This window comes from Chelon labrosus (assembly GCF_963514085.1).
Source record: "Chelon labrosus genome assembly, chromosome: 10".
NCBI lineage: Eukaryota > Metazoa > Chordata > Actinopteri > Mugiliformes > Mugilidae > Chelon > Chelon labrosus.
The window spans coordinates 5,319,923-5,334,688 of NC_140360.1; the positions used below are offsets into that span (position 1 = coordinate 5,319,923).

The 14,766-nt window shown below is 41.4% G+C and overlaps 1 protein-coding gene across 2 annotated transcripts; it reads right to left on the reverse strand.

Annotated features, from left to right (window-relative positions):
- Window positions 1–735: 735 nt before the first annotated feature.
- Window positions 736–14,410, reverse strand: renbp (renin binding protein). Of its 2 annotated transcripts, none has more exons than XM_084554295.1 (11): window positions 14,256–14,410; window positions 13,161–13,266; window positions 13,000–13,075; window positions 12,829–12,904; window positions 9,980–10,158; window positions 7,011–7,238; window positions 6,659–6,740; window positions 6,352–6,527; window positions 6,130–6,261; window positions 4,308–4,395; window positions 736–2,720 (listed from the first exon to the last, which is right to left on the reverse strand). In XM_084554295.1, the coding sequence occupies exons 2-11, from the start codon at window positions 13,259–13,261 to the stop codon at window positions 2,647–2,649; spliced, it is 1,212 nt and encodes a 403-aa protein (XP_084410421.1). In that variant the 5' UTR covers window positions 13,262–13,266; window positions 14,256–14,410; the 3' UTR covers window positions 736–2,646. The 2 variants fall into 2 exon arrangements, with proteins under 2 accessions (XP_084410421.1, XP_084410422.1); XM_084554296.1 differs by having other exon boundaries at window positions 14,303–14,341.
- Window positions 14,411–14,766: the final 356 nt, after the last annotated feature.

The following is a 14,766-nucleotide window of genomic DNA, read 5'->3' on the forward strand; positions in this document are numbered from 1 at the left end:
TTATTTGCAGGTAAAGCCTTTCATTTCATGTTATTAGACTTCTTTTGTTCCATTATGTGAATGGTTGCCTCCGACATCCTTCTCCTTTGCAGAGACTATCTGTTCCATGACGATGGTTTCATATTTAGTGTCGTGACTGTTTTTTTTTTTCTTCACTTGGTTTTCGCTGGCTCAGGACATTTAATGGCACGCATAAAAACAGTGGGTCTATTATACTCCTGCATTGTAGTAATTTTATATAACCGTCTTAATGTACTTGCTCGCTCGGTTTGCTTCAGTTGGCTCCTTTTTCCTCTTCTTTCACTATTATATACCCTCACTGCCTCTGCATTGTTCTGCTCTGATTTTACTTGTTGAATGTGCACCTCCTGCCATTAGCTGCCGTTATTTTCTTTGACGTTACAGCATTAAAGCCTTATCATTATCACATTCTCTATATGCATCTTTTAAATACATTAGCAATATGTGACATGTGGGAGGAGGCCGGGGGGAGCAAAGTGCACATTCATTAAAGCTTATGTAACCCACCATTGCACACAGGAGGCCCCTCATTATTGAATTGTAGAGGTAGTGATTTACTGTCAAGATATTGTCTCTTTCTGAAGGCCTGCAGTCGTCAAACATGTGCGACTTTTCTCCGGTCTTCCAGATTCTCTCCTACAGGGTCTAACCATTCATCCCCCCCCATAATTGACTTTTTACACACAGTTACAGTTTTCAGTTTCAATGCTTTATTTCTCAGACCTTTAGCATTTGGACACCAACGTGCCACCACATAACACCGTTGCCATTTCTATTTCCCCACTTGCTTTCCCAATTCTAAATGTCAAAAGTTGTAAGTGGGCATTTTCTACTATAAAATGTAAGAATTACCTTAAATTCAAGTCTTTTAATGAATATTTTCTGGAAAGTATATATATATATTTTATCCTTCGCTCTTTCAACAATTTATCTCAACTTTCATATCCATTTCTTTGTGAAAATTAAAAATGAAGCAAAAAATTTTAGCACACGGAAAACACCTGAGTGGTGCAAAATAAAACAAAACCCCAATCACACAATAACCTTAAATTGTTGCCCTTTTTCATTAATGATCTTATAATTAAAATGTATTATATTGATGTTAGTGCAAGCCCAAAAGAAAACATGTAAAGCATTAGGTTCCACTGATATATACAGTAGTTAAAGCCCTAAAAAAGGTTTAAAAAAGGCAACTGGACTTGTCGGAGTAGCTTCTTCAGTCCGAACTGAACTCGGATGAGTGGTCAAACGTCTCCTCAAAAAACTCTACAAGTCCAGTTGCCTTTTTTAAACCTTTTTTTGGACATATCATGACCTGGATGACTGAGAACCTTCACAGACAAGGTAAAGCCCTGTTGAGCAAAAGTGCCATAGCTTATAGCATCTCAGGTGATCCACGCAGCCCTGCTGAGCATTTTAGCTTCTTGCAGCATTTTTTGATGAACATGCAGCAGCTTTACTGTTTGGGCTTCGTCAGCTTAGCTTCCATCAGCAGCAGGAAGTTGTTTCCAGTGAACAAAAAGCTCACTGTAACCAGTGGTAGCTGGTTAATGCTAAGGCACTATCCCTTTTTTAAAATCCCAGAGAAAAGGTGACTTCAACATGGTCACTATAAAGTCACTACACACCGATCAGGTATAACATTATGACCACGGACAGGAGAAGTGCTGGGGAAACTTTTGGACCTGGCATTCATTTGTGTGGATGTTACTTAGACATGTAGCACCCACCTAGACCAGACCAGGCACCCCCACCCCACAGCACAAGGTGTTGACCTGGCCTCCAAATTCACTAGATCCCAAACTGATCAAGTATCTGTGGGATGATCCACAGAGGCACCTCCCCTCAAAGGTGAGGTGCCTAACAACATTCTGTTGCCAGACACCACAGGACACCCTCAGAAGGCCCATGTCCAGTCTCTGATGAGTCCCAAATGTTTTGGAGGCACAAGGAAGACCTACACAATATTAGGAAGGTGGTCATAATGTTATGCCTGATCTGCGTCTATTGCTTAAAAATTACAACATACAATTACTGAGTATTTTGGTCCATTTCCATGTGAATACATGTACTTCCTACAGAAAGGGTGCAGTATGTAGCTGATGACCTCTCTATTTGGTTGCTTCAGATTTTTCTGCAGCCACGTTCACCAGTAACATGTTGTTCTTTTACCTTGTGATTGAACCATTATCAATGATGTTTCTCTCTTCTGCACTCAATCCACTGAGCCATTTGTTGGTAGACTGGTTTTAATAGGTGTACCTCTGTTACATTTTATGAAAGCTCAGAGAAAACTCAGCCAACCAGCAGGATCGGACTGTTTTTGTTGAAAGTCAACGGTACTCACAGAAAGAAAAGAGACTCATTTAAAGAAAAGAAAAATGTTCACTGGATGTCAGTGGAAATGTAAAGAAGGCCCTTGTTTTATGCAGAAAATATTGCTTTAAAATAACTTCAACAAGTGGCAGGAGTGGCTCAGAGGCAGGGTGCTCACAAAGAGATGAAACAAGTAGAGTAACTGTGCAGTGTGCAATGCATATTTGAATATTATATGTGGTTTGATTTATTTTAGGAACCAGCAAGTCAGATACAATCAAGTTTTGGGAACATCCACGTCTAGGATGCTCAGTCCTTGTTTGCCAGCAGATCATCCAGAATACGCTCACACATGTACAGGCAGCGAGGCACATGGAAGAACCCTGAAAAGAAGAAACTAGATATTTAGGATATCACATACTTTACTGTCTAAAACAAAATGATGCATGGTGACGCTGATTACTAAAGTTACACTGGCTATGAACTTTTAGTATTTGCTTGGATTTGGTCGGTTGGGTCGTGATTGAGTCCGCATCAACGTTTCAAGTAAGTTTGATTATTTGTGCCGATTGCTGCATAGAAGGGCTAGGTTAATTTCTTTGAGAGAAAAACGGGGTTGTGCAGTGTGCAGCGTGCAGGGGGGTGACTCCAGGATGCTGGAATTCACTGTTAAACCTTCTTGAGGAGTCGCGGGTCTACCGTAACAAAACATCGGTGAAGGGAGGTGCCCAACTTCCCTTCACCCCAATGACATGCTGCATACTGCCGTTGACTAGGCCAGGTATCTGATGTTTTCATGTTGGTTAGTAGCTATATTTCTTTGTTTGTTTAGCTGCTGAGCGGGCCATACAAGCCAGCAGCATTTATTTAGTTCATATTTCACAAGACATTGCGTGTAGGTTTGAACTGTCCACTCTCTGGGTACCTCACATATCATAAATTAATTTGGGTGTTCCATATTCAGTTAAACATTCTCGGTGACTTTTGGCCACTTTATTTAAGTATATATACATAGATATATAGACAGACAGACAGATAAATAGATAGACAACTTTATTGATCCCTTTGGGAGGTTTCCGCAGGGAAATTGACATCTCCATCGCGTACAGCACTGTCAGACATACATGTACACGAATTATATAGAAAGCAGCGAAAAAAACCCAAATACCCAACACCCAGAAAAGAATAATAATAATAAATATTGTATAAATATTGTGACTGTACATACGTGGTTATTGCATATGTCTTGTATGCATTGCATTTTACAGAGTACCTCTGCTGCAGGTTACAAGATATAGGCAACAGGCTACAAGCTGCAGGCTACATGCTACTCGCTGCGGATGACGGGTTACAGGCTATACATGTAGCCAGTAGCCAGTAACATGTAGCATGCTACTGGCTACAAGTTTCATTGGCTGCTGCAAGCATAACACGCCCAAATCTCTGACTGATTCACTGTTTCTCCACTATGCCCAAACAATGGGTTTGATTGACCACTGTGTGTTCTCCCACATGACTAGAAAATGGGGATTGAGCTACTGTCAGTTACAATCTGAAACCTCACTAGTAGATGAAACAATCCTACACCGATCTTTAAGTCAGCCTGTGCTTTATTTGCATTTTTATTGAAGTTGTCCGATTGGTTCTTCTGTAGCTCTGGGAGACTACTCAACCTTAATACGATACGTCGATACGATGTTACGATACAATATGATACGACACGATACGATACAATACGATACGACGATACGATACGATACGATACAATATGATACGACGATACGATGTTGCGATACAATATGATACGACGATACGCTACGATACAATATGATACGACGATACGATACGATACGATACAATATGATACGACGATACGATACGATGTTGCGATACAATATGATACGACGATACGATGCGATACGATGCGATACGATGCGATAATACTTCAGTTTATCCCACAGTGTTCTTACCTTTGAAGGGGCCTCCTTTAAAATCCAGTGCTACTTTTCCTTCTTGCGTCAAATAGCCAAACCATTCACCATTCTTAGCGTCGGGAAACTGCAAAAGCGAACACGGAGCACATTATGCCAACACTACACAAATATACAGTCTCACTTGTCACTTACACAAGAGAAAACAAATGCATTCTCACAATTCTAATATAATCCACACTCGCTCAAGATGATGTTGTACGCTTCTTCAGGTCGATCTGAGTTTCATCATTTGCTTTTTTTTTTTAATAGATGTTCCCTGGCAATGTGTAATATAATCTTTTATATTTCTGAAGTTTATGAATGGTCTGACTCTTCTGATGAGCCCTTTCTTGTGTCTTTTCTTTATAGTGGCCTCAGGTAATAATAATAATATGGCTGCCTCCTGGAGTGTTTTTCACTTGGCTAGGGTTTTTTCTTTACCATACAAAGGATCCTGTGATCATCCATCTCCGTTGTCTTCCACGGACACCCAGGCCTTTTAATGTTGCCGAGCTGCAACCTTTTTACTCAGAATGTTTATTGACCACTCCTAATGCTCCTGTTATCTCTCTGATGGATTTAAGTCCACACACCGGGGGGAAAGCATTGATTCTTGTTCTCTGATGTGCCGTCGCAGTTCTGTAATCACGCTGCTAAAACACTTGCTGGTGGCTACTCGGCTGAGTTTCTGTTAGTACTTCAAACTATGGCGTCTGGAACTGAGGGGGCTCTGAGTGGATGGTTTGTAGGAGGCTGAACAAAGGTGAATCTTCTGTGCTTGTCTGACTACAGAGAGACATGATTGAGGAAATGCATCTTCTGATCAATCATAGCTATTAGCGGTCTGCGTTGTCGTGATGAGTAGTTATTTTTCTGGGGAGGTGAACGTCAAGCTACGTCATAGGCTGTAGAGCTACGCTGTATCTGCGCTGTTCCTTTGAAAACATGTTGTGAGTTCACAGCAACGGCTACCAAAAGCAAATGCCACACTCAGACCTTTTACCTGCTCGATTATGATGACGACAGCTGCCCCACAGATGTAAAGAGCTCGAGACATGAAATAGCTTTTGAGTAGGCTGTCCTACCACTTTGAAAGTTTCTAAGAATTAAAATGTGCCACAACATTAAAACCACTGACAGGAGAAGTAAATAACATTGACCATCTTGTCACAATTCAATGTTCTGCTCCAAGAAAAACATGTCAACAGTCTGACATTGTTGCCCTTGCTCCGAGTCTTGCTAGGCTAGGCAAACCACAGTCAGGTCACCGATCAAGCATAACATTATGACTGCCTTCCTAATATTGTGTAGGTCTCCCTTGTGCCTCCAAACCAAGTTGTGAGTCTTCAGAGAATGGACACGGGCCTTCTGTGGGTGTCCTGTGGTGTCTGGCAACAGAATGTTCTTAGTGGGGGGGCCTTTGAGGGGAGGTGCCTCTGTGGATCATCCCACAGATACTTGATCAGTTTGGGATCTAGTGAATTTGGAGGCCAGGTCAACACCTTCTTCATCTTTCTTTTTTGAGTTGTTCCTAAAGTGTTTTTGTGTGTGTGCCTGTGTCAGGCTGCATCCTGCTGGGGATGGCTGCTGCCATCAAGGAGTGTCATTGCTATGGGGTGGGGGTGTCTGGTCTGGTCTAGGTGGGTGCTACATGTCTAAGTAACATCCACATGAATGAATGCCAGGTTTCCCAGCAGAACATTGAACTGTCACAAGATGGTCAATGTTATTCACTTCTCCTGTCAGTGGTCATAATGTTGTGGCTGATCAGTGTACAGTATTATTTCTGTGTCTTGTAGCCAGTGTCGCACCAACTCACATGACTAAACGTGTATTTGTAAACTTGGAAGAATCTCTCCAGCATCTCTGGCTTCTTGGTTTGACTGTAGGCCATGAGGAAGGCGATGAGAGCTTCACAGTGAGGCCACCACAGCTTCATACTCCACTCCAGCTGTTCAGAGACAGAAAATAGATTGACTCCAAATGCAAACAATATCTACAATTATCAACAAAATGTTGCCAGCGTGTATGACGGATTAACCTGGGTGGGGCAGTAACCGTCGACATCCAGGAAGTAGAAGAGGCCACCGTGCTCTTTATCCCAGCCGCACTGATAAGGGAGCTCCACAAACTTGTCAATGGCAGTTCTCTGGATCTCCTCGTCCTTCCACTCTGCGCCGTACTCAAGCAGGAACCAGCCTGCTTCCAGGGCATGGCCTGAGTCAGCAAAAAAAACAAAGAAGCAGGAAAGATTTTGAGACAGGAAAACATTAGCAAGAAAATGGTGCAGCACAAATTTCCAGCGTCCAGCATTATCTGGCTGACTAGTCAGCAGCAGGAGTGTTTACCTGGGTTCTGTATTCGACCCTGGCAACCTGGCAGCTCTGCTCCATCCACTGACACATTCTCTAAAATAGCTGTGCCACCTCTCTGTATAAAGTTGAAGAAGAAAAAAAGGTTTTATGAACAAAAAATATAACAGTTCCAACTGAAACAAGAGGAACTAATGCATCATCTCACAATGAGTTTGTCCCAATGAGTTTGCGATTGGCGTGGGGAGTCTTCTGATTGTTTTGAGGGGTACATCAGGTACAAACTCTCGTAGAGTGAGCCCTGGTGACTTGAATCTGTACTAGTGAAAGGCTGAAGTCTCACCACTTCATCAATGAGATATGTTAATCGTGACATTGGCGTCCATACCTGGATGTGTTGGAGAATCTGCTGCACGCACCAGCTTCCCAGTTCTCTGTACTTCTGAACCACGTCCTGTCCACGTCCCTGAGTCAGCTGTTGCACCAGGCACAAAAGCATCAAGGGAACTGCCATGCCGTTGGTGGGAACGTCTCCAGGGAGCTGGGGCCGGCCCAGGCCTGACGAGTCCACTCGAACCCAGTGGATCAGCTGCTCCATCATCTGCTCAGCCTCCAGCTAGAATGCAAAGGAGCAGGGGGCGGCTTATCAGATAGATGATGTGATAATGTTGAGGGAACGGGAATGTTTGCATAGCCATGAAGTTTTCTCTAGAAAATCCTGCTGACACCAATGCACCTCTGGGCATTTTTATTTTCACTGTTTGCATGCATCAACAACAAAAAACAAGCTGCTCAGACCTACAATCACCTGGACCTTAACTGACTTAAAGCTGTTTGTCATGTCTTCAGACTCATGCACTGTCTTTTCCTTTTTCTTTCTCACCTATTCTTTTGCTGGCAAACTGCATGCAGCATTCTCTCTGTCAGCAAACATGAGCCGACACATCTGGAATGTCAAATATTGTTTTACCTAGTCAGGAGACCTTTTGCAAATGCTGTCCAATTTGCAATTTTAAAGACGTATGATGTTTGTTGTGCAGTTTGCTATTTGCATGCGGCGCTCCGTCATGTTCTCTCAAATGCACTGGTCGACAAGTTATCTAAACAATATGTGTACAGCCATTGCACTGCTTTCGAATGTCTGTGTTTATTAAGCTTTAATTTAATGTCTAAGTTCACATTAAACCGAGATTTTGTTAGTTGTCTCGTTTGTTGCCGTCACTTACTTGTGGTGCACCCCAAGGCTCCATACTCGGCACCTTTTAGTTTTGTTATATGAGGACATACATACACAACACTGGCTGCCGTTCTCTTTCAGATGATATATTGGTTTAAAACTAGTGAGCAAGGCAACCTACTAATAACCTGACTCTCAGAAAAGATCTGGGCTATCAGTCAGTTCCCAAACCTGCTCCAGGAAGCCTGGTTGTTATGAATACCAGCAAAGTATCACAAGGATTTTCAAAAATATAATAAAGATCAAATAAAGCTTATTAATTTTAAGTCAGTATTAGTATTTTGTGTAGTACAGTTCTATTATACCTGCATGTCCTTGTCACCAGTCACTCTGCTCAGTTCATCCATGGCCATGATGTATCTGGCCATGGATTTTAATGTTGTTTTCAATGTTTGCATGCATCAACAACAAAAAACAAGCTGCTCAGACCTACAATCACCTGGACCTTAACTGACTTAAAGCTGTTTGTCATGTCCTCAAACTGTCTTAACTGACGCATCTAGTATGCTAAAACAATCGTTCTCTTTGTTTCATTTAAGGATTTATACACAAAGCTATCAGTTAAAGCTGTTTGTCATGTCTTCAAACTCATGCACTGTCTTTTCCTTTTTCTTTCTCACCTATTCTTTTGCTGGCACACTGCATGCAGCACTCTCTCTGTCAGCAAACATGAGCTGACACATCTGGAATGTATTTTACCTACTCAGGAGACCTTTTGCAAACACTGTCCAATTTGCAATTTAAAGAGTTATGGTGTTTTTTGTGCAGCTTGCTATTTGCATGCAGCGCTCCGTCATGTTCTCTCAAATGCACTGGTCGACAAGGTCTCTAAACAATATGTGTTCTGCCATTGTACTGCTTTCGAATGTCTGTGTTTATTGAGCTTTTGTTAGTCGTCTCTTGTTTGTTGCCGTCACTTACTTGTGGTGCACCCCAAGGGTCCATACTCGGCACCTTTTAGTTTTTTTGTATGTGGGCATACATGCACAACACTGGCTACCGTTCTCTTTCAGATGACATATTGGTTTAAAACTAGTGAGCAGGGAAACCTCTCAGAAATTATCTGGGCTATCAGTCAATAGTTCCCAAACCTGCTGCAGGAAACCTGGTTGTCATTAATACCAGCAAAATATCACAAGGATTTTCAAAAATATAATAAAGATCAAATAAAGCTTATTAATTTTAAGTCAGTATTAGTATTTTGTGTAGTACAGTTCTATTATACCTGCATGTCCTTGTCACCAGTCACTCTGCTCAGTTCATCCATGGCCATGATGTATCTGGCCATGGATTTTAATGTTGTTTTCAATGTTTGCATGCATCAACAACAAAAAACAAGCTGCTCAGACCTACAATCACCTGGACCTTAACTGACTTAAAGCTGTTTGTCATGTCCTCAAACTGTCTTAACTGACGCATCTAGTATGCTAAAACAATCGTTCTCTTTGTTTCATTTAAGGATTTATACACAAAGCTATCAGTTAAAGCTGTTTGTCATGTCTTCAAACTCATGCACTGTCTTTTCCTTTTTCTTTCTCACCTATTCTTTTGCTGGCACACTGCATGTAGCACTCTCTCTGTCAGCAAACATGAGCTGACACATCTGGAATGTGTTTTACCTACTCAGGAGACCTTTTGCAAACACTGTCCAATTTGCAATTTAAAGAGTTGTGGTGTTTTTTGTGCAGTTTGCTATTTGCATGCAGCGCTCCGTCATGTTCTCTCAAATGCACTGGTCGACAAGGTCTCTAAACAATATGTGTTCAGTCATTGCACTGCTTTCGAATGTCTGTGTTTATTGAGCTTTTGTTAGTTGTCTCTTGTTGGTTGCCGTCACTTACTTGTGGTGCACCCCAAGGCTCCATACTCGGCACCTTTTAGTTTTTTTGTATGTGGGCATACATGCACAACACTGACTACCGTACCGTTGGTTTGAAACTAGTGAGCAGGGCAACCTCTCAGAAATTATCTGGGCTATCAGTCAATAGTTCCCAAACCTGCTGCAGGAAACCTGGTTGTCATTAATACCAGCAAAATATCACAAGGATTTTAACAAATATAACAAAGATTGTTAATTTTAAGTCAGTATTAGTATTTTGTATAGTACAGTTCTACTATACCTGCATGTCCTTGTCACCAGTCACTCTGCTCAGTTCATCCATGGCCATGATGTAGAAACACTCACTGAATATGGTCCTCTGAACTTTGACTGCTTTACCATCTCTTGTTAAGCAGAAGGCACATTTCCACTCGCCGCTGTTGCTCGACACGCGTGCAAACTTTCTCAGGAATGCCCCGCCTCAGATGCAAGCAGAAAAAACAAAACATTAATTTATGATGAACATCTTAGTTTGAGCAGTGAGTATGACATTAAAACACAACATTCCCTGTCCCGTGTAGCATTTGTGAATTTGATATTCCATTAATAATCCAGAATCGAAAAATGGAAAAAATAGTATTTCATTCATTATTATCATTATTATTATTATCATCAATGTGGTACTGAAAAAGAAATAACACACTATTTTTACTCAGAAGAAAAATACAAAGTCTGAAAACCGAGCCGAGGCTTTAAAGCGACCTGGAAATCAATCAGACGTCCTCCCGTCGCCCATTGATTTGTCCCATTGACTGTATATAATAGATTTGTACATGCTTGACCAAACAGCTCAGATGTTAGAGGACAATTTTACTCTGGTACGCTTCAACAATTTGCATTAGAGAATTTTAAATCAGTGGAATAAACAGTGAATATCAAAGCATCATTATGCTGGTCCAGACGCTGTCACAACATTGAGCAAATAATTTAATCCAAAAGCAGTGTTTTAGTAAACTCAACACTTATAATAAAAGTTTAATGTGCTTGGTATCAAATAATAATGTAATAATAATAATAATACTTGAAGAAGCAATAAAGCCATTTCTACTATCCAGGTGACGGATATCATTATCATTTCAGAGTCCGCACTTGCCCATGTGTGTAGCTTCATGACACATTCAGCGGTTCGACTTATTCAAATAATAAATGCACCTCCTTCTCAGGGTCGACCTCACAGCAGCTCCTCGGTCTCATCATATAGTTGTGGGTATTAAACTGATTGAGGATTTTAATTCACCGGTGCTCTTTCCATGACAGACTGTGTTCCACACTTAGTGGCATGTTACCATGCCGATCACACGCTCCACAGCATTACAAACTCATCTAGATAGAGAGCCACTGTTTTAGACAACAGCTGTTTGATAATCATATGACGGATTACATGATGGAGAGTTCATTAGCTTTTCAAATGCCTTTTTTTTTTTTGCTTATTTTGACTCTAAGAAGGTCAGAAAATGTCCTGTGATTAAGTGACTTTGGGAAATTTTCCAGAATACCTGGAACTTACAATATCTGATAGTTGTTTACAATTTACTGCAGGCTATAACAGTTTAATATCCTGGAAGGTTGTGAATGAGCAAAGAACACCTATATTATCTGCTGTTGGCTGCAAGAGCATTTATGAACGTACATAGACATAGAAACGTTCCCATCTGCACAACAAAAAGTGGATAACTGGGATTTTATTTATTTTCTTCCCCTAATATACAGTATGTAGTGTCGACATACTGCACAGGTAATGTGGCTAACACCTGGCCCACAAGACAGAGCTATGCAAAAACTATAATCCTGCACTGAAGCGCAAATTCTTCATTGCATCACTGAGAAAATCCTAACGATTAAAAGATTAAAACCTAGTGTGCCAATAACATGATATTGCAGCTTGATCAGCTTGCATTGGTGGGAACCTGAAACAGCTTGACGTCGGCGACCTCAGGGCAGCCAGCCGTGACCGTATAGTGGTTAGTATTCTGCGTTGTGGCTGTAGCAACCCTGATTTGAATCCAGGTCATGGTCATTTTGGCGGAATTGGGGCATAGTAGTCAGAGAAACAGCTTGGGGTCAAAGGGTTATAGAGTCCCACCAACCCCATGTCCATGGCTTAGGTGACTTGAGCAAGCACCACTGCCGTGTGAATGAATGAACAGATCACATGCAGGAGAATAACACAATATAAATTATTATTGTAACTCTTGATATAACTTAACTCAAACTGACTAATTATAGCAAAAGAAGAAGATCCCTTTTAACTGCTGGATGTCGTCACATGTCACCCACTCAGGCAGTGACCTGACATGGCCGGCGAAGTTGCTGAGAATCATGAGTCAGCTTTGTTCTGAGTTTCACTTCCTTTACAGCTTAGTAAGATTACTTTCCCCCCCACGTTTACTCAATTCCAGTTATATAGCGTGCAGCACACGATAGCATCCTGATATAATGAGATTCTTAAAGTTGGTTTGTATTCCTGTAAACTATAATGTTGTTAGGCTGTGGGGAGGAGGGGTACTGCCAGTGAAAGCCTTTTATATCTGTGCCTGGTGCATTATTCTGTAATTACGCCACTAAAACACTAGGTGGCGACAAGTTGAAGATAGATAGATAGATAGATAGATAGATAGATAGACAATGTCTTCTGTTATATAAACAATGCAAATAAATAAATAGAGACAGTATATGATATTGCGCAGGCAGTGTGTAGTGCAAATTGTGCAACATGTTAATATGATGTATAGGAGTGAACTAACAGTAGTGCAGGAGGGCAGGATGGATTTCCTGAACCACTCTTTACAACAACAAAGCTAAGGCACGGGTTCCACACAGGATACCATTAATGATCCATTAATAATTATCCAAATGCATTGTCTGTGTTTGTCACCAAAAAAACACTGAAATTTCAGTCCTTGTGTGATGGTAGTTAATCTAAATATAGTACTTGTGACATTTAAGTTGAGTTTAGAGAATACTGACCTCAACTCACACATACAAGCAAAATATTCTACCTTTAGACTTTCCAGTAGTTCTCAGGTGCCTTTAAGCAAAATATCCTGGCTCTGACCCAACAGTGTGATCAAGGTTCACGTGCACACTTACCAGCTATTGCTGCTTCAAGGATTTCAGGCCTTCTGAAGCGATCCATAGTACGGTAGAGACGACAATACATCCACACCTGCGAAATAAATATACATTCTCATAAGATCTGATCTGACGTCTAGTGTTTGCAAACTTCTTCTTTTGCACCGCTGGCGTGACCTCTGGGCTCACCTGTCTGCCCTGGAGCCAGACGTACTTCAGCTCATCGTAAACCTTCCCTTCCCTCCCAATACAGGTGAAAAAGCCCCTGAAACAGGAAGCAGAGAGATTCGTTAAAAAAGTGACCGCACGCAGACCGCCAGCAGCTCTGCGTTCTACTGTCACTGCAGTACCCGTGCACGCTGTCGTGAGAATATTTGAGCCAGAAGTCCACTGCGCTGTCCAGCTGTGCGCGGATTTGCTCTCGACACTCCTCCAGCTTCATCGCAGACATTGCTCCTTTCAACAACAACAACAGGAAAACAGGTTAGTGGTGCAGTCATGTATGGTTGTATGCTGCATTTACACCTCAGGGTATAATGTTTAGTTTTACATTGCACCTTATTCATTTACATAACAGAGGATAGCTGTGAAACTGGTTTGCTAGAAGTGGTGCTGCAGCTGTGGTGAAGGAAAACGCTGACAATACTTGCAGAGATTTCATAACTCTTCTGGATTTTAAAACATTTTGCAAGACTTCGCACCTGTTTCCGTCGTGCAAAACCTTTTGAAATACAATAAAATCTTTCAAACATGTCTTCCCAGGCGAATATTTTCACTTAACGGATCTAAGACCTCCCCTGCACCACTATATTATTCTTAAGCTTTCTGTGCATTTACATTTAGCAGACACTACTGTGACAGTGTTACTGTCTGAGTCACCTGATGTGAAGAGCAGCCACACCTTAAGAGAAAAACTGAACCATGTTTATGTTCTGCTCTGTCCCATCACTGAGTAATGCCACGAAAACATATCATCACCACGAAACGTTTTAGAGAAGAAATTAAATTAGTGCGACCATTCATTAAAAACCACGAGCGTCAGTTAGGTCAGTTATAGATAAGACGTAATGACGTCACAGTTTAGCGGACTCTCGCGTTGGCTACACACTTATTAAAAGACAAAATAAGAAAAAATAAAAAATAAGATTATCCTTTCATTTATCCCAGGGTGGGAAATGTTGCTGTGTTTCAGCAGCACACGGTTAAAGGACAATGACTGTGCACAAAGCAAGTCGACATTAAATAAAAATGTCTAAAAATGCACAAATTAAACACAACAGCAGTTCTGCAAATGCGGTCTACTGTATCTGCGCATAGCTACTTCGCAGTTTAAAATCAACAGTCAAGTTTTGCGAGCTGGATACATTTGGATTTCTACACCGATCAAGGATTTGCGATTGTCTTGTTGAGTAACGCTGTTGCCACCCTGTTAAAAGTCATCCTACCGATTCTTGATAGGGATCAAAACGTCAGCTCCAGGACCGTTCGCTACCTGCGGTTGTAGGAGGTTTTCCTGACTGCACCTGGAGCAGCAGCAGAGCTGAGCTGAGCAGCGGTCGGTCAGTCTGTCAGCTGACTGAACTTCTTCATCACGTGATCAGAGGAAGGAACTGGGATGTTTGTTTTTTTCAAGCGGCAACTACCGGGTCTGAGCCTTGGGTAGTAAATATATGTATTATTTAAAGAAAGATGATATATTATATAGATAATATTTATATACAGTGTATGTTTGAGCATGGGCTTGAGCAGGGAAGCCAATAAGGAAGTGCAAAAAGCTGAAGTGCATTGAGTGACCGACCGGCTGTCTCCAAAAGGGAGCCCCCGCCCCCCCCATAGACCCCCATGTTAAACTGCTCAAGTTTACTATAATATTAAAAAAGTTTACAGCCTGATATAAAAAAAAGGGGTTTTGGGTTTTTACAGATACTTTTTTTCCTAACTAATCTGTTTATTTTG

Bases quoted from the DNA above. Each gene is read 5' to 3' on its own strand.
- renbp (XM_084554295.1), bottom strand. From the start codon at position 13,261: ATGTCTGCGATGAAGCTGGAGGAGTGTCGAGAGCAAATCCGCGCACAG. The intron at 10,159-12,828 runs GTAAGTGTGCAC...CTTGCATCTGAG, and splicing joins CCTTGAAGCAGCAATAGCTG to GCGGGGCATTCCTGAGAAAG. The intron at 2,721-4,307 runs GTAAGAACACTG...TCTTCTTTTCAG, and splicing joins TAAAGGAGGCCCCTTCAAAG to GGTTCTTCCATGTGCCTCGC.